The sequence below is a fragment of the Vulpes lagopus genome, chromosome X (genome assembly GCF_018345385.1).
Source record: "Vulpes lagopus strain Blue_001 chromosome X, ASM1834538v1, whole genome shotgun sequence".
In the NCBI taxonomy this organism is placed as follows: Eukaryota; Metazoa; Chordata; class Mammalia; order Carnivora; family Canidae; genus Vulpes; species Vulpes lagopus.
Genome location: NC_054848.1, coordinates 43,088,191 through 43,108,054, shown reverse-complemented (window position 1 = coordinate 43,108,054; position 19,864 = coordinate 43,088,191). Strand labels below are relative to the sequence as shown.

General features: G+C 38.3%; 1 protein-coding gene across 2 annotated transcripts in view; it reads right to left on the bottom strand.

Moving 5' to 3' along the window:
- CCNB3 (cyclin B3) overlaps window positions 1-17,130 on the bottom strand; it is a 110,402-nt gene extending 93,272 nt beyond the window's left edge. For both annotated transcript variants that reach the window (XR_005985679.1, XM_041741211.1), the window contains exons 1-4: window positions 16,998-17,130; window positions 12,997-13,126; window positions 10,102-10,188; window positions 3,836-3,966 (exon numbers count right to left, since the gene is read on the bottom strand). Coding sequence is in view for 1 of the 2 variants with exons in the window: in XM_041741211.1 (XP_041597145.1) it covers window positions 3,836-3,966; window positions 10,102-10,188; window positions 12,997-13,092 (314 nt within the window). In the remaining variant the exon portion in view is untranslated. The remainder of the gene's footprint in view (window positions 1-3,835; window positions 3,967-10,101; window positions 10,189-12,996; window positions 13,127-16,997) is intronic.
- Window positions 17,131-19,864: the final 2,734 nt, after the last annotated feature.

The following is a 19,864-nucleotide window of genomic DNA, read 5'->3' as shown; positions in this document are numbered from 1 at the left end:
AACAAAGATATCACAAGAAAATTATAATGTGGTATCTCTTAAAAATACAGGTGCAAAAATCCTCCACAAAATACTAGCAAACCAAATCCAGCAACAAATAAAATTATTATACATCATGACTAAGTGGGATTTGTCCCAGGAATACAAGATTATTTTAACATCCAAAAACTCATATATCAAACTATATTAATGGAATATAAAACAAAAGCAACATTATCATCTCAATAGATCCAGAAAAATAATCTGACAAAATACAACACCCTTTCATGACAAAGCACTCAATAGACTAGGATTAGAAAGGAGTTTCCTCAACTTGATAAAGGGCATCTATGAAAAACTCAAAGCTAATATCATACTTAAGGGTAAGAGAGTAATTCTTTCCCCCTAAAACCAGGGAAAAGAAAAGGGTATCCAACTCTTCTTTAGAGGATGGGATATTTGTAGTGTAGCAATATATAAGTCATATAGCATTGCTGAAGCTTTAGGACAAAGCCCCTCTAATTCTCTGAATACATTCCAAACTCTTTGCCATAATCTGCAAGGCCCTGGTGATCTGGTTTCTGTTTGCCTCTCCAAATTCATCTCTTAAGAAACAATAGTAGAGGAAATAGGTATTGAGTATCTATAATATCATAGGTCTGGGGTGATCAGAGTAGGCTTCCTTGATAGAGTGACCAACTGTCGTTGTTTGTGACTGAGAGGGTTCCTGGTATGCAGTATTAAAACTTGGCAAATCTTAGAAAAACCAGAATAAGTTGGTCACTCAATTCTTAGAAGACAAGGATATCCAACTCTTGACACTTCCATTCAACATAGTACTAGAGGTTCTAGCCAGGGCAACTAGGCAAGAAAATAAAATAAAAGGCCTCCAGATTGAAAAGGAAGAAATAAAACTATGTGTATTAGATGACATGATTTATATATAGAAAATCATAGGAATCCACACAAAAACTATTAGAACTAATATACAAGTTTAGCAAGGTTCAATTGATATCAATATTGATACAAGGATCAATATACCAAAATCATACATGTTTCCATATCCTTGCAATGTACATATAAAAATGAAATTAGGAAAACAATTCCATTTACAACACCATCAAGGAGAATAAAATGCTTAGAAATAAATTTAACAAAAGAAATACAAAACATATTCTGAAAACCACAAAAATGTTGAAAGAAATTAAAGATCTAAATAAATAAAAAGATATCCCACGTTTGCGGGTTGGAAGACTTAATTTTAAAATGGTAATACTCCCCAAATTGATTTACAAGTTCAAGACAATTTCTGTAAGAATTCCAGCTGGCTTATTAGTGGACACAGACAAGCTGATTTTAAAATTTACAAGGAATTGCAAAGAACCCAAAATAGTCAAAACAATCTTGAAAAAGATGGAAAAGTTGGAGGAGTCACACTTCCTAATTTCAAAATGCACTACAGAGCAACAACAACCAAAATAATATGGTATTGGCATAATGACAGACATGTAGATCAATGGAATAAAACCGAGACCTCAGAAAAAAACACTTGCATTTATAGTCATTTGATTTTTGACAAGGATGCCAAGATAATTAGATGGAGAAAGATTAGTCTTTTTAACAAATGGTGCCAGGACAACTGGATATCTACATACAAAACAATGAAGTTAGACCCCTAACACACACTAACAACAAAAATTAACTCAGAAGGAATCAATAACCTAAGAGATAAAACTTTAAGGCTCTGAAAAGAAAATATTAAATCTCTATAACCTCGTATCTGGCAATGGTCTCTCAGGACACCAAAAGCATAAGCAACAAAGCAAAATAACAAGTTGGACTTCATCAAAATTAAAAACTTTTGTGCCTCAAAATGATATCAACAAGAAAATGAAAAGACAACTCACATAATAGATGGAAATATTTGCAAATTACATATCTGATCAAGGACTTGTATCTAGAAAATATGAAGAACTCTTACAACTCAATAATGAAAAGCTCAACAACTAAATTTTTTAATGGGCAGAGGATCTGATAGACATTCCTTCAAAAAAGTATTCAAGTGGGCAAATAAGCACATGAAAGATGCTCATCATTAGTCATCAGAAAAATGCAAATCTAAAGCACAGTGATATATCACTTCACACCCTACTAGAAATAGTAGGGTTGGCAAGGGTGTAGAAAATTGGAAACCCTCATACAGTGCTGTTAGGAATGTAAAATAGTGCCACTATGAGATACAGTTTGGCAGTTCCTCATTGAGTTCAACACAGAATTACCATATGACCCAACAATTACATTCCTAGGTATACATACAAAATAACTGAAAATAAGTCATAGCCACACTATTCACAATAACCAAAAGGTCGAAACAATCCAAATATCCATCAACTGAAGACTAGAAAAGAAAGTATGGTATATTCATACAATGGAATATTATTGGTCGATAAAAAGGAATGAAGTACTGATACCTGAAACAACATGGATTAACCTTGAAAACACTATACTAAATGAAAAAAGCTAAACACATGAGATCACACATTGTATAATTTCATTTATATGAAATGTCCAGAATAGGCAAATCTATAGAAACAGAAAGTAGATTAGTGATTGCCTAAGCTGGGGAGGATGGGGTAATTGAGAGGAAATAGCTTAAGATACAGGCTAGTTGGGTTTTGTTTTTCGGATTCATGAAAATGTTCTAAAATTCATTGCGGTGATGGTTGCATTAACTTCAAATATACTGAAAGCTACTGAACTACACACATTAAATGGGTGAATTGTATGGTGTGTAAATTATATCTCAATAAAGCTGTTAGCAAAAAGCCCCACTTAGAATAGTGTGTGATTATAGTAAGCTCTTGATAAATGTCAGCTACTAGTTCTAGTGCTATTATTAAGGTCCATTCCACTGAACCCTGAATGAAGGCAAGAATGTTTATGGTATTTTGTGAGGATTTCCCTGCTAAAGTCAGAATTATAAAAGAAATTCAAAAGAAAATAATACAGGGACTTAAAGTCAAAGTACACATAGAAATCCCAGGAATTTCATTTCAGCAAGAAACTAAGTAGGGATAAATGCTAATCTGGTTTGGTTTCTTTCGGCTAGGTAATTAGAAAAGTGTCCTGTGGACCTAACACGAAAATTTTCTGGAATTCCCCAGCCTTTTTCTCTTACCCTTTGGAACCCATGCTTCAGCCTAATATAGCTATCTTGCTAATTCCTTCTCTTTTTTCCTGAAAGTAATTCCCACTGGGATGAGGAGAGGCTACAGAAAGGACTCACTCCACTCTCTAACTCTTCTTCTAATAAAAGTTTTCCTAGGGGTAAATCCTTCTTCTAATCCAAATGAGAATACTCCTATCTATTTGCAGAACCTGTGAACAATTCCCTATAACACCGGAAAACATAGGTTTTTGGCCTGGAGAGATAGTAATTTCTCTCTAGTAATAAGAGACAAACCTCTCCCAAAAGCTTCTGAGATAAGCAGACTGGCAAGCTATCAGCCAGCTGCTGAGTATCCCCCGAAAAGTTGCCCCCACAATCTCAAGCACAGACTAGCTCAAACAGGGACTGAATTACTAAAAGAGAAAAAAGATGAGCACAAGACCTTTGAGTAAACCTCCCAATGACAACAGCTCTTTCAATATGCACATTCCATGGAAAGAGAGAGAAGAGGCCTATAATACTTCAGTAACCACAGCTAAGTCCACCTCAGCACCCAGAGGTTAATGTGGTAATCACTATCATGGCTCACTAAACATGTTCTCGATGTGGAACAAAAGGAGGTCAAAGGATGTCACGTACTCTCCTTTACCAGCTAAAACACTACCTTCTGAGTCCCTTCTTACTCACCTTACCATATTCACCTCATTGCTTTTGGCCAAACCAAGAGCAGGTGTGTTCCCTTTTATCTTCTTGGGAACATCTTTAACAAACTCCTTATTGGCTTCCTTCTTGAGCTGGGCAGGTTGACTTTGAGAAGCCTGCAAAAATAAATAAGTAAATAAAAATAGTGGGGAGGGGCTGGGGAAGAAGGAAGAAAGAAAATCTAGAGAACTACAATTTACCTAATAAGTAGCTATAGAAAAGTTCTGACTCACATTCCCACCATGAACACATTGGGTGTTCCAAGGAATAATAATCAAAACATTTCACAACCAGTGTGGCACTTGTGGCAACCAATCACAATGGAAGCTAGCAGTATAGTAGTACTGCTACATATTAGCCAAAAAGCAGCTTTAAATGTTTCCAAAATACGTAGAATATAGTTCTGATCTCCGTGACAGGCATAAGGACTGGCAAATTCCCAAAATGATGTTTTGTTAATATCACGTTCCACTTTCACTCCATAAAATGTTCAGAGGGAGAGAAATATTATATAACTGGCTTTGCTACATGGGTATACCAAGATCAGCTAGCGTTTCAGGGTAGACCTCTAACACAACACTACCTGTAATACATCTATCCCATCTCATTGAGGGGATATTTATTTAACATGGGGCTCTGGGGAGCTCCACCATAAATGCTAATCTTAACTAATTCTATTAAACAATAAAGGAGATCCTGAGATTATGAATAATATCAGTAAAAATAATTTTTTAATTTTTATTTATTTATGATAGTCAGAGAGAGAGAGAGGCAGAGACATAGGCAGAGGGAGAAGCAGGCTCCATGCACTGGGAGCCCGATGTGGGATTCGATCCCGGGTCTCCAGGATCGTGCCCTGGGCCAAAGGCAGGCGCTAAACCACTGTGCCACCCAGGGATCCCAGTAAAAATAAATTTAAAATGCCTTTAAAATGAAACTGGTATGCCTGGGTGGCTCAGTGGTTAAGTGTCTGCCTTTGGCTCAGGCATGATCCTGGAGTTCCAGGATCGAGTCCCACATCAGGCTCCCTGCATGGAGCCTGCTTCTCCCTCTGCCTATGTCTCTGCCTCTCTATCTCTAGGTATCTCTCATGAATAAATAAATAAAATCTTAAATAAAATAAAATAAAATAAAATAAAATAAAATAAACCTAATTATATTCCAAATAAATACCATAACCATACCCTATGGGAGAAAGAAAACAGAAGAAAATATAAGAAACAACTAATCCAAGTAAACAGAGTATTGGACTATATACCCTCAACATACACATCCTCAATCAGGATGGGTTTGTGGGGTGGCAGAGAATATTGCAATAAATCTGGAACTCTTTTTAACAGGTTTATTATGGTGATATGGATGAAATAATTTTGAAACCCTTTCAAATGCATTATAGTATTGAGTAAATGTGTTGATGTCCTCATTGTAGAAGAAGGAATATACAAATATGGATTGGGGAAATGCAAGGAAAAATCCTACATATTGGAATGGGAGCTGTGCAAATTCATGATTTCTTAAATAGGTGTATGTATATATACATTTTGAGTAGACAGGTATATGTACATATGTGTGTGCATCTGTGTATGTAGATAGATGTATATGTATGTTTACATATATATGTGTATGTGTATATAAAGATTTAGTTTAGACAAAAATCATCAGTGGATGCTGAATCTAGGGGAAATTTTGATGAAGAGCAGGTTATTTGCAGGCTCTTAAGTGTGACCCACATACCACTTATTAGTTGCAAAAGGAAAAAAATAAACAGTAATTATACAGAGGGAAGCCAGACAACACCTTGACTGGGTAATCAAAATTTAATATCACCATTGAGGGATAGATGGATATCATGTGCCTCCAGATGTGATATTCTCAGAAGGACAGAGTATCTCAGAATATCCCAGCACCAGTATCACCTACACAGTATCCCAGCCCAAGAATGTATAACATCAATCTAGTCACATGGAAACATCAGACAAACACAAAATGAGGAATGTTCTATTTTTAAAAGGGTATCTAAAAAAAATAAAAATAAAAAAATAAAAAAAAAATAAAAGGGTATCTAGGTAGGACTGTATTCTTCAAAAATAGTAATGTCAATAGAAAATGAAGGCAGGCTATGTAAATGTTCCATATTAAAAGCAGCTAGAGAAATGACAAGTAAATATTCCCTTACTAAAGGATAAAAATGCTTGTAACATTGACCTTAGAAGGTCAACCGGAAAAATTGGAATATGGGTAACAAATCACATAAAAATGTTGTTATCGACGTAAATGTATAAAGTTGTTAACAGTACTGTGACAATTTCTCTGGGAGGTGTGAGTGGCTCAGTCAGTTGAGCTTCTGACTCTTGGTTTTGGCTCAAGTCATGATTTCAGGGTCATGGGATCAAGCCCCACACTGGACTCTAGGCTTAGTGGGGAGTCTGCTTGAGATTCTCTCCTCCTTTTGTCCCTCCCCTTGCTCACTGACTCCCTCTAAAATAAATAAACAAATTTTTTTTAAAAAAAAACAGTGTTTATTTTTGAGGAAATAAACACTGAAGTACTTAGGAGTAAAGAGCCATGATGTATGTAAGCAAATGGGATAAATGTTGACTACAGGTTAATCTAAGTGAAGAGTATATGTATATTATTTATACTACTTTTATTTTTGCAATTTTTTGTAAACTTGAAATTATTTCCAAATGAAATATTTTAAAATATGCCTTTGTATCATCAGATCATAATAAGCAACTGCGATCCAACAGGGATATCTTTCTTAGGCCCTCAGGCCATCCACCTCTGCTCCTCAAATAGTTTGGCACCGTTTTCATTTTATCTTCTTACCTAAAGTTTTACAAACCCTCTATATATATGGAACTGAGATTCAGAATTGGAAAAGAGTTGTATTCTTGGCATGAGAGAGATGGAGACCCCAACACCTGGGGTGAAACGCTCTACTTGCCATATGTGAAAGTTCAAAGCACTAATGTTCTCAGATCTAAACTCAAGGGTAATCTGAACTTCCTTTCTGAACTTCCTTTCAACTATTTCTCCAAAAAAATAAGAAAAATGTGTCCTACTGACACAAAACCATTTAGGTAAATGTGGATATATTCCTATCTCCTTGTCTACTGGCTTAGAACCAGCTCTTATACATCAAAAGCCTTTCCCATGCTGGAATGATAAAGGAGAGGAAAAGAAAAACACAACAGATAAATTAAAACAGATCAACTCTTTTGACAGACCCAGACCTCACTAGTGAATGCTGAGGAAAGAAAACAGGTATGTGGACATGAAGACTTAGTATACTGACAGGAATACAGACAGGAAAAAGCAAATAATCATATAGGGAATCCCCAAAATTCAGAGCTCAAATAGATGAACTCAGACATCTGCAGAAATGCCCAATCCTAGGAATGGCTTAGAGCACACTGTAATGATTGAAATTTCTCTGGAAAACACCAAAGACCATTCAAGGCCACCAAAGTGAATCTTCAAAACTTGAATTCAAGAAGTTGCTGCGGCCAAGTTCAAAAAGGGTGTTGCCTGTGTTCTCCTCTAGGATTTTGGTGGAATCTTGTCTCACATTTAGATCTTTCATCCATTTTGAGTTTATCTTTGTGCATGGTATAAGAGAATGGTCTAGTTTCATTCTTCTGCATGTGGTTGTCCAATTTTCCCAGCACCATTTATTGAACAGACTGTCCCTTTGCCAGTGGATAGTCTTTCCCGCTTTATCGAATATTAGTTGGCCATAGAGTTGAGGGTCCATTTCTGGGTTCTCTATTCTGTTCCATTGATCTATGTGTCTGTTTTTGTGCCAGTACCACACTGTCTTGATGACCACAGCTTTGTAGTACAACCTGAAATCCGGCATTGTGATGCCCCTGGCTCTGGTTTTCTTTTTCAATATTCCCCTGGCTATTCGGGGTCTTTTCTGATTCCACACAAATCTTAAGATGATTTGTTCCAACTCTATGAAGAAAGTCCATGGTATTTTGATAGGGATTGCATTAAATGGGTAAATTGCCCTGGGTAGCATTGACATTTTCACACTATTAATTCTGCCAATCCATGAGCATGGAATATTTTTCCCTCTCTTTGTGTCTTCCTCAATTTCTTTCAGAAGTGTTCTGTAGTTTTTAGGGTATCAAATTCCAATAAAAATATAAATATATATATAAATATATAATTTATATATAAAATAATGTGTATATATATATATATATATATATATATATATATATATATATAAAATAAACTTGACTTCCAAAGGGAATTGGGCTGAGTTTCTGGGAAGCTAGAGGCAGAGCTACTGCTCAGAGATGCCTTGCTTTTCCCACTCTCATCCTGGATAAGGATGTAGCCTAACAGATATCACACTCAGTTGGAGAACCAGAGGGCTATGGATGATATCTGCACATATTTCCTATTTGTTTGTGTTTGTTCTTTATGAATGGCAATATAAACTTCATGGGGAAAAAATACTGAGACGTGGAAAAAAATTTCTCTTATGCTATGAGACCTTGCTTTTGCACAATGTCACCACTCCTTCCATCAGGGACTCTGGGGACCAAGGGAAGCTGCACTAATGTGAGCTGTTATCTGTTTCCGATTTGTATGGCTACATTATTTCAGCCAAGTTTCTAGATCCATGGTTAAATAAGTCAGGAAACAAATCTAACCTTACAGGCCTGTGTGGAAAGAGTCTTTCAACCAGTCTACAGCAAATCAGAAATTATTCAGAAAGCTGTAACCTAAGCATATATGTTGTAATCTGTATGGGGAAGAGACTATGTTAGTAAAAAGGTAGCCACACAGCAGCATCTAAAGAGCAGAGACCCAAGGGACAGAACATTACCAATGCTTATCCAATCCTGCTCAAGGGAGTAAAATATTATCTAGTAGATACAAGTATTCTGGTAGCCACAGGAGGACACTCTATTATGGAGGGCAGGAATAGTTCACTAGGATTCTCTGTATCCTAGATGAAACAGACTTATAAAGCAACATTGAGAAAGTCCTAATGTGTAGACATAATTATGGTATATACCTTATAGAAATGAATGAAGATTAAGGGAGCTGATACAGGAGAAAGTGTTTAGAATAGTGCAAAGCACATGTTAAGCACTCAGTAGTCATCATTATCTAAGACCAAAAATTACCTTTGGCCCAATTCCTTTGTTTTTTCATCTGCAAATAGTGATGATTTTACTTCTTTCTGTCATATTCTAATGTTTTTTTACTTATTTCTCTTGGCTGATTGCTCTAGCTAAAACTTCCAGTATTGCTTTGCCTTTTTTTTTTTTTTTTTTGCTTTGCCTTTTTTAAAATTTATTTCTTTTTATTGGAGTTCAATTTGCCAACATATAGCATAACACTCAGTGCTCATCCTGCCAAGTGCTTTGGCCCAATTCCAAATTCAGTTAGTAACAGTTTAACTATCAATTCTGGGTTTTTTTTTTATAATAGTCATACAGAGAGAGAGAGAGAGAGGCAGAGACACAGGCAGAGGGAGAAGCAGGCTCCATGCACCGGGAGCCTGACGTGGGATTCGATCCCGGGTCTCCAGGATCGCGCCCTGGGCCAAAGGCAGGCGCCAAACCGCTGCGCCACCCAGGGATCCCTCAATTCTGGGTTTTGCTGGTATCTTATTATACCAGAAAAGAAGTAACTTGGAAGTAAACTCAACAATTCTCATCAAAATTGAGTTTCTCAGTCTCCACAACTGAAGACCAGGTCACGGAACTGTGGTCCTCAATGGTTCTGTACATCAGGCGGCATTTTGATTGTCGCTATGAATGGGTTGCTGCTGGAATTTAATGCCAGGAGCCAGAGATGCTGTGGCTGAGGACAACCATATACAATAGAAAAACTACTGCACCAAATGCTCATAGTGCTAGAATTGATAAACAGTGCCTTGAACTACCATCAAGATACTTACCTCCAAGGCCTAGGGAACTAGCTGAGCCACATCTGGACTTTATCTAAATGTAAGATCCCATAGCTCTTATATTTATCTATAATTTCATATCTGATAATCACTCTGTCTGCTGCTTCCAGAAAGTTCAGCCAATTAATCCCGATGATATGTGCCAATAGAAGAGCTCCTGTGGTATCTGAAATTGGCTCATTAATTCCAAGTAAAATTTGCTCTCAAAATTCTAGAGAGGGTCAGGGTCTGGTAACCCATGAAGGTCCCTTAAGGAAGAGGTTATCTAAACCTTATGCAAAACCACAGCAGAGAATTAGACTAGCATACTCACATTGGTGAGATCTTCAAAAGCTGATCTTTTTTTGCATAGTCTTCTAGGTGAAGATGAAGATATCTTTTCTTGATAATTCTCCCCTCTCTAAAAAAGTAAAAGAGGTAAATGAGTATATCCAATCACGAACACTTTTCAGGGACTATTGGGTCATCTATGGGGCTCAGGGGGAAACTCCAGAATCTCCAAGCAACTGGGGATGCATATAACAAACTATAACACAAGGAAATGTTAGCACTCACTGCTGTTTAGAGAGTCCCTGAAGGAGGTAATCATTGATCATGGGGATAAGATTAAGATGATGACCTTCAGTGTAACCCTTAGAATGAGCAAAACAACTTGATAAAGCTAGTTTTCCCTCTTAGTTCTCTCATCTTTATGGTTATCTGATCCAAGATTAACAACTATCATGACCACCCTGCCTCTCTCCCAGTCATTCCTTTAATATGGATGCTCTCAAGTGAATTAGTTCAATAATTTAACAAATATTTAAGTATCTCTTGTGTTGAGTATTTAAGACATTCCCAATAAGGACAATAACACACGTACTGGTCCAGGATAACCTCTTTACTATTACTAGCTGTTAACCTTGGAAAAAATCACTTACTCTCTTAGCCTTAATTTTCTTATCAGTAAAATTGGAATGATAACCTAACTTATTTGAGGATAAAATGAGAAAATACGTATTTTTAAAAGTCTGTCTAGAGGTGCCTGGGTGGCTCAGTCACTTAAGCACCCAACTCTGGATTTCAACTCAGGTCATGATCCCAGGGTCCTGGGACCAAGCCCAACATCAGGCTCCGCCCTCAATGGGGAGTTTGCTTGAGGATTTTCTCTCTCTCCCTCTGATCCTCCTCCCATTTGTATGCTCTCTTGCAAATAAATACATCTTTAAAAAATAAATAAAATAGAATAAAAATCTGTATAAACTATAAATGTACATAAATCATATTTTTAAATAATGTGATTTTAAGCCTCATAGGGAAAATTTTGAATTTTTTTTAAAGATTTTATTTATTTATTCATGAGAGACACAGAGAGAGAGAGAGAGGCAGAGGCACAGGCAGAGGGAGAAGCAGGCTCCATACAGGAAGCCTGATGTGGGACTTGATTCCAGGACCCGGGAATCATGCCTTGAGCCAAAGGCATCAGATGCTCAACCACTGAGCCACCCAGGCATCCCAAATTTTGAATTTTTTTAAAGTATACGTATTCATGATTTCTTTATCATTATTATTTTTTAAGTATCCTCTACACCCAACATGGGGTTTGAACTCACAACCCTGAGATCAAGAGTCAGATGCCCTACCAGCTGAGCCATCCGGGTACCCCAAATTTTGTGGGGGTTTTGTTTAATTAATTTTATTTAAATTCAATTTGCCAACATATAAATTTTGTGTTTTGAGAAAGGAGTTTGGTAATCCATATTAACCTCTAATTGTTAGTATATATGAAGGAGAGATAGTAGACAGGAAGTGAGGTAAATATTTTGGAGCAAAGGGGGCCTTATTTCTAGGTATTATTTATCTATGCATGCCTTATCCAACTCCCAAGTGAATAATACCATCTCTATGGGACTAGAGGTTAGTGTAAATCACACTGTAGGGCTCTTCTACACCCTAACAGTTTTTCTTTAGTGAAAACCTCCTAAGTATCAAATTTCCTTTATGAAGTAAGAACCTTGCCCTACTTATATCAGAGTTATTATAATGTGAAGCAAAGCATTAGGGTCACATCATTTATTTACTCTGTTCATCTACATCATGAACAATTAGTATATGATCTGATCACAGTATGTGATCAGAAGTTTAGAGAATTGGAATCAGTACAATAGACCAATCTAACACAGCAGAACAATCCTGAAAGAGCTAAGAATTACCTCTATTTTTGAATTGATTAATCTAAGAAATCAGTAAACTATTAGTCTTTTATCTAGTTCATGATAAATAATATTTGGTGGTTACACAAAACTCACAAATTAGCTAAGAAATAAAATATCCGTCTGCTATCCAACTCCCACTTAATATTACCAGTAGAAATAATCAGCCCCAAATAAAATCCACAGGTGAAAGTGAACTCAGTAAAGTTTAGATTTATAAAATGTGCCCCAAGAAAGCTGGATTGGGAAAAATAACTGCCACAAAAGAAAACTTATTCTGGCAGAACTCTAATCAGCAAATTTGATACAGACAAAAATCTGATCAATGTATCAAATCTTTCTTGCCAAATTTATATATAAAAAAACATTTAGCACCTCCATGAAAATCATTTTAATAAAATAAAAAATGAAAATCATTAGAAAATGTTTATCTGTGCTGAGAGAAAACCAATCAAGGAAATTAAATTGGCCTAATGATGTTTGTTCCAGAAAATACTCCCTTAATGACAATTCATCAGTGTTAGTAAAACTCTGATTAAAATATGTATGATGATGAACAAAGAACAATCCAGGGTTGGAATGACAATGTCAAACAGCAAAATCAAAATGGACCCCTTCTTCAAATTTAACAGCTATAAAAAGCATAACATACTTGTTGACCTAATCTTTGTACTCTCCCCAGGATGTACTAAGCAGCCTCCCAGCAAGGTACTAGGAGCATCTCCCAGAAACTAAGAGTGTAGAGGTCGTCATTAACAAGAGCTGAGCATTGTTTGCTTTTGAAGGTTGTGAAGGACACCCTTCATTTCAGCTATGCATTATGGGAAAGGAGAGTTCACACTTAGAACCCAAGTTCTAATTTGCTGATGTTCTTCAGCTACAGGGGGTACTGCTCCTTCCCAATTTCTCAGGTTAAACAACACATACTCAGAATGATTCAGAAGTGAGAATAGGGACTGACTCAACATACGAAGAAGCTACTTGAGACACCATTGGGAGAGGCAGCTTGCTCTAACCTTTTCGGATTGGCCATTACCACTGGGCACAATTTTGCTGGACCGAGATTTCTTAGTCTCAGGTTTGGAGCTTCTGGATGGTAGTGGCAGTGGCATCTCACAGGTTCGGCAGTATCTATCCAAGATAGAGCTGCAATCAGAAAGGGACTCTTTAAAAAAACACCATTTACCAGAAATATCGCATAATTAATACCCAATCTCTCTATAGCATATTTAGAAGTAAACATACTTTGAGTTAGGCAGGTCTATCTTTAAATCTTAGTTCTATCACAATTAACCTTGGGCAAGTGATACACTCCCTGGGCTTCAGTTATCTCATCTATAAAATGGAGACAAGTATACCTACCTCTGTAGGGTAGGTATACTGTTCAAATTAAATAAGATATTCTATTTAAAAAGCTTAGCACAATGCTTGCCATCCTCTGTGGGCACTGGAACTGTGGCCCACCTCCTAGTTTAGGCCTGGAAACATTGGGAACAAGTCACATGAGTATTTTGCATTAAAAAAGATCAAGAATAGGGGATCCCTGGGTGGCGCAGCGGTTTGGCGCCTGCCTTTGGCCCAGGGCGCGATCCTGGAGACCCGGGATCGAATTCCACGTCGGGCTCCGGGTGCATGGAGCCTGCTTCTCCCTCCGCCTGTGTCTCTGCCTCTCTCTCTCTCTCTGTGACTATCATAAATAAATAAAAAATTTTAAAAAAAAAAAGATCAAGAATATCACAGATCATATAGTATGGAAGCCAACTGGAAGGGTTAATATTCTTTAAAAGGCACAGGGTCCTGGCACAGCAATTATAATGATGCTACAGAGAAGACGCAAGAATGCACTGCACACACACACACACACACACACACACACACACACACACTAATGCATGATAGGCCAGAATATTCAAAGACTGCATTCAATCAGAAGAAACTGTAATCCAATTCCAGAGACACCTGGTAGGAAAAAAAAATTCAAAAGATGAGATAACAATAGAAGGAACTAACTTACTGAAAATCACTCAACATAAAAATTTAACCGTTACAGCCTTGGGGAGAGTCTTATCTTTGTTCCCTATCAGTAGGGTACCCCATTCTACATTCCTTAAGGTTCCTTTTTTGTGAGTGTTCAATACTTAGGATACACTTATGTGTCTCACAAGCAAATGCATTATTAGGAGGAATTGGTTTTTGGATTTATAAGAGACTCTTCCCACTCAGATGAAACTGCCCTTCCAACCTCACCCATATTCAATCTCCAAATTCAAATGCATTTGAAAAAGAACAGGCTCTTCTAAGAAAGACCCTAAAGGTAATGCAATAAGCTTAGCTTACCATTCTGTACCAGATATTTCAGGCAATGGAAAATACTAATGCAAATAAATCATGCATCTTATAAGTATTCACATGCACAGCTCTAACAGTAACATAAAAATGTGACAAACGATTTAATAAAGGTAACTACAAAGTACTACAAAAACACAATGGGAAGCCAATAATCTTGTCAGGGAAAGGGGTGGAAGAAGGCTCTATAGTGGAGGTTATATATGATCTAGACTTAATTGACAAAGAGGTTTCCAAGTAGACTGGGGAGCATCCCTGGAAAAGAAAGCCTTAGCCCAGGCAGAGGCCTGAACATCAGGCTTGAACACATCGAGCATGGCAGGTGCAGGGACACCCCAGTTGCCTGGAGTATGGAGTATAAAGAATATATTGGGGAGGAGTTAGAAAGGGGCTGAATGCTAGGCTGGGGCCAGGCTGTTCAGAAGGGGAAGCGGAGAAGACTGCAGCTTGAGGGGTTTTAAAAAGGAGAAAAGCTGATTTAGGTTTTGCTTTGGATGAAGAAGTATTGCACATTTTGTCAGGAAAAGTCAGCATATGTGCCTTCACACTTTATTATGTCAGTTGGGTCCTCACAAAAAAAAAAAAAAAAGAGGATACACAGTACAAATATAATTCTTTCCATTTTAGAGGCCTTAATGTGTTAAGTGACTTACTACACAGGACAAATGATTAAGCAGCAGAGATCATCCAGCTCTTTCCAGGGCTCTTTCTAAAACACCATTACGTTTCTCCAAGCATACTCAAAAGCACTCCAAAACCATCTATGATCCAAAGTGAAAGGCTGTAATGTGGTAGTGGAAGGAGACAGAATAAGTAGATTTTTTAGGAAACAACTGGATTTCTACACAGGACAATTTAGCATCTTTGAGCCTTAATTTCTTCATTTGCAATAGAGGAATACCACCATTTACTTGCAGAAGCATTGTATGGCTCAAAAGCAAATTTGTATGGGCAAAACCAAACCCATGGTAGGCCCTCAAAATAAGAGGTCCGTCTTACTTTCCATCTTCTCCCCTAAATACCTCTTTTCCATCTCATCTCTCAAAACTCAGCCAAGCAACAATAAAGGTAAATTGGGTCTACCCACCCTTAACTGCATGGTACGAAAACCACTTACTCTCCTGTTATTATTCACACCTCATACAATGTTTTATGGATGACAAAAGACTCGTGTTCTGAAACTTTTACCTTTGAAGGGGAAAGAAAAAATAGAGTGGACTCAACAGGCTTAAAAAACATTCATCTGATGATATCACAGGTAACTAAACCTCAGAGAGAATAAGGTTTTTCATATGATATTCATACACCACCTTCTTTATCCTAAACACTAATCACTTGCTTTGGGGGACACACAAAGTGACTTAAGGAACTAATTTCTCTGCCATTGGGAAGGGAGAGGCGATTGACACCACTAAAAACAAGCTTTCATTAAGGGACATTCAACAGAACATCTCAAATTCTACCACCTACAGAATGGAGCCGTACTTGGACGAGAAAATTAAAATCCTTTCCACCTTCCAGACTTTCCATCTTCCCTACATACACACGATTAAGTGCTAGAGACCCACTGAGCATCCCACTGAGGGCTGGTGCTAAAAACACAAACAAGGGCAAGTTGGCTTGTTTAGAAGCCCAGTTGCTTAGCCTCCAAAACCATAGATCAAGACAGTGTACAGGAAACAACAGCAACTTCATTTTACATATAAAAGCAGGTTACAGGCAGCATGACACAGGGGAGAGAATGTAGCATAGCGTCCACAAAACCAGCGCTGGGCTGGAAAGGATGCCTAGGGTCTAGCTCTGACTTTTCCCCTAGTTGACTGGATGATTCTAGGCAAATCCCTTTTCCCTCTCTAGGTCTTGTTTCCCCACCTAAGAAAATGAGGCAATGGGACCAGAGCCCTAGCTCCGGAAACCACGGTCAATAGACCAGCAATATTAGCATCACCTGGAAGCCTGCTAGCAATTTAAAATCCTAGGACCCCCCCCCCCCCAAAAAAATAAATTAAATAAAATCCTAGGACCCCAGCTAGACTTACCAAATCTGAAAAGTGCAAGTTAACAATATCCCCAGGTGATTTGTAGGCACTTCAAAGTTTAAGAAGCACTGTTCTAGGGTCCTTCGACCTCCAACATTCTAGGATCCTAAGTGGACCAAAGCACAGAGCAGTGGGAAAGCCAGAGCTGCAGCAGTTGGAGTATAGAAGAGAGCCAGTGCAGATAAAGGGGATAACAAAGGAAAGAGCACCCGTTTCCATCCTCCTTCATATCCTCCATCCAACCTGTAATTCCAAAGACATCCTGCAAGTAAGCACTCTCTGACTTAAATACGTCCCGTGGATGAACTTGATCCTCCACACTTCCACTTGTGAAAAGACGTTTTTTAAATGTACTCTGATTCAGGCACGTGTACTAGTCGCTCTATCTAAAAGGTAGGACCCAGTCTCCTTTCTTTTGCCATCTCACCCTCTAAAACACACTCCCTGCCCAACTTCGTACAAACTGCTGACATCAGAACAAAACAAAGGTTTCATGGGCAGGAGATGCCGATGCCGTGCTCGCCGGCGAGAGAAGAGTATGTTAACATGGGGCTGGAATGGTGCTCAGGCATCAACCCGCGTGCGACAGGGCTGGACATTCGAGCGGGCAGTGTAAGCCCAAAGGCGCCTACCTCACATCAAGACTGAGGACAGAACAGGAAAGATCATGGACGCACTGCACCCCTAGACCAGGAGAGGCCCGGGAAATGAACGGAGCTCCGTGTTGTAGTGACCCGTGTCCTCCTCAAACCGGCCTGCGCTCGCTCCAATCTGCCGAACAGCGTTTTGAAAATTACAGCCTCAGAAGGAAGTGCAGTGGTGATTGGCCAGCAGGGGCCAATCAGCGTGCACAGTTGGGGCACGTGCTCCCCTAAGGAAGGAGGGGCGGGGCTGGGTGTTTTTAAATTGAACTCCGCGGCTAATAGACTTCGCATTGGGGCGTGGTTTCGAGTACAATTGGTTGAACCCGCTGGAATAACCAGCTGAGCACTGGGTCAATTTAAAGAGGTGTTTTCATTTAAATAATCGTGCTGGAAGATGGTGCGGGAGAGTGGCTGCATAATGCAGATTCAGACCAATTAAAATATTAGTATTAATAACCCTTTGTAGAGTCAAATGTTAACTCCTGCTGGCTTCACATATCGCCTTGTGAGGGAAACAGGGCAGAAATTATTGCCCCTATTTTATGGTTAAGCACCCATAAGTGCAGTAGACCTAATAATAACATCAATTTACCACTAGCTCTGTGCTAACTGCTATAAATTTTTATTGTTTAAATTCCTGTCCAAAAAGATAGGTACTTTTGCTAGTGCTGCTTTACAGATAACAAAATAGTAGCTTGCTAACTGCCTGATACCACAAACCTGCATTGTGGCAAAGCAGGTATTACAACTCAGATATTCTCATTCATTTCACTCACTCACCAGTTATTGAGTACCTGCTTTCTTCCAGGAGCTAGAAAAACTATATATGAGTAACTGACAAAAGATGTTAAGAATCAATAGCCTTGCCCTGTCCTCTGAAGATGTTAAGAGTAAATGGAGATACCGAGGATAAAATCTAGGACTTGCTGGATATAGAGCAGCTACTCTACCACTAAACTACTTTCCTGCCTTTATTATCAGATCGTTCTTCCTTTAGGATCTCACAGCTTCTACATTAAAGGTGAAATATTCAGGGGCACCTGGGTGGCTCAGTCGGTTAAGCCTCTGCCTTCAGCTCAGGTCATGATCTCAGGGTCCTAGGATGGAGTCTCAAGTCCTCTCCCCCCTGCTCTCACTCTCTCTCTCTCTCTCTCTCTCTCTCATAAATAAAATCTTTAAAAAAAAAAAAGCTGGAATTTTCACATGATCCCAGGCCTTCTTCTCTTTTTAATCTCCCTAGGTTTTCTCATCCAGATCCACAACTTTATTTTTTTAAAGATGTTATTTATTTATTTATTTATTTATTTATTTATTTATTTATTTATTTATTCATGAGAGACAGAGAAAGCCAGAGACAGAGGCAGAGAGAGGAGAAACAGGCTCCATGCAGGAGCCCGACATGGGACCTGATTCCAGAACTACGGGATCACATCCTGAGCCAAAGGCAGATGCTCAACCACTGAGCCACCCAGGTGTCCCAAGATCCACAACTTCAAATATCATCTAAAAACTGGCCCTGAACTCCAGATTCATAAATCCAACTGACTACTACACATATCCACTCGGATGTCTGATAGACAACCTCAAACTCAACATTTTCACAATGCTAACCAAACCTGATCCTTTTTCCAATATCTTCCATTTCCAAAATTTGTACCACATCAAGCCTGTTAAGCCAGAAACTTGGGTATCATCCTTGATTCAAACTCTCTTCTATCACCTTACCTTCCCATATCCTATCCTTCAGCAAGACCTTTGATTCTACCTTAAAACCATACCTTACATCCATCCATTTCTCTCCACCTCCACTGCCACCACAGTCTCTCATTTGGACCATTGTCAAGAACCTCCAAGCTGCTCTCCCCCTTTCCAATCTTGATCTCTAATGTGAATACAATACAAGATCAATCTTTTTTAAAAAGAAAAATTAGGGATGCCTGGGTGGCTCAGCAGTTGAGTGCCTGCCTTCAGCCCAAGGCATGATCCTGGAGTCCAGGGATCAAATCCCACATCAGGCTCCCTGCATGGAGCCTGCTTCTCTCTCTGCCTATGTCTCTGCCTCTCTCTGTGTGTCTCTCATGAATAAATAAATAAAATCTTAAAAAAAGAAAAATTATATCATCTCTCTCATGCTTTAGTGGTTTCCCACAGAACTTAATATCCATACTCCTTACTCTGGTCTACAAGGTCCTGCCTATGTCATCAACCTCTTCTCACACCACTCTTTCTTGTTCACTACATTCCAGCCATAATGGTCTTCTTTCAAAGCTTTGAATATAATAAAACTCTTCTCCTCAGGATCTTTGTACATGCTATTTCCACTGCCTGGAACATTCTTCCCTCTATTCTTTAAATTACTTGTTTTTTTTTTCCTGATGCTTCAAGTCTCAAATGCCCCCTCTTCAGAGGCCTGCCCTGACCATGTTATCTAATGTAGGATTCTCCTCCCATTCCTTTATACTCTATCTCAGCCCCTTACATTTATTTTAGAGTAATTATTGCTATTTGTAATTTTTTAACCTATGTTCTCACTCAAGAATGCACAAGGTCCTTACCTAGAGAGTATTACACTAAGTGAAGTAAGTCCTAAAGAGAACAACAAATACCATATGATTTCAAATATATATGGAATCTAAAAAATATAACAAATGAAAAAATATATATATAACAAATGAACAAACAAAAAACAAACAGAAACAGACTCATAAATAAAGAGAATGAATTGGTAGTTGTGTGAGGGGAGATAGATAAAGGGAATTAAGGAGTAAAAACTTCCAGCTATAAGATAAATAAGTCATGAGGATGAAAAGTACAGCATAGAGAATATAGCCAATAATATTGTAATAACTTTGTAT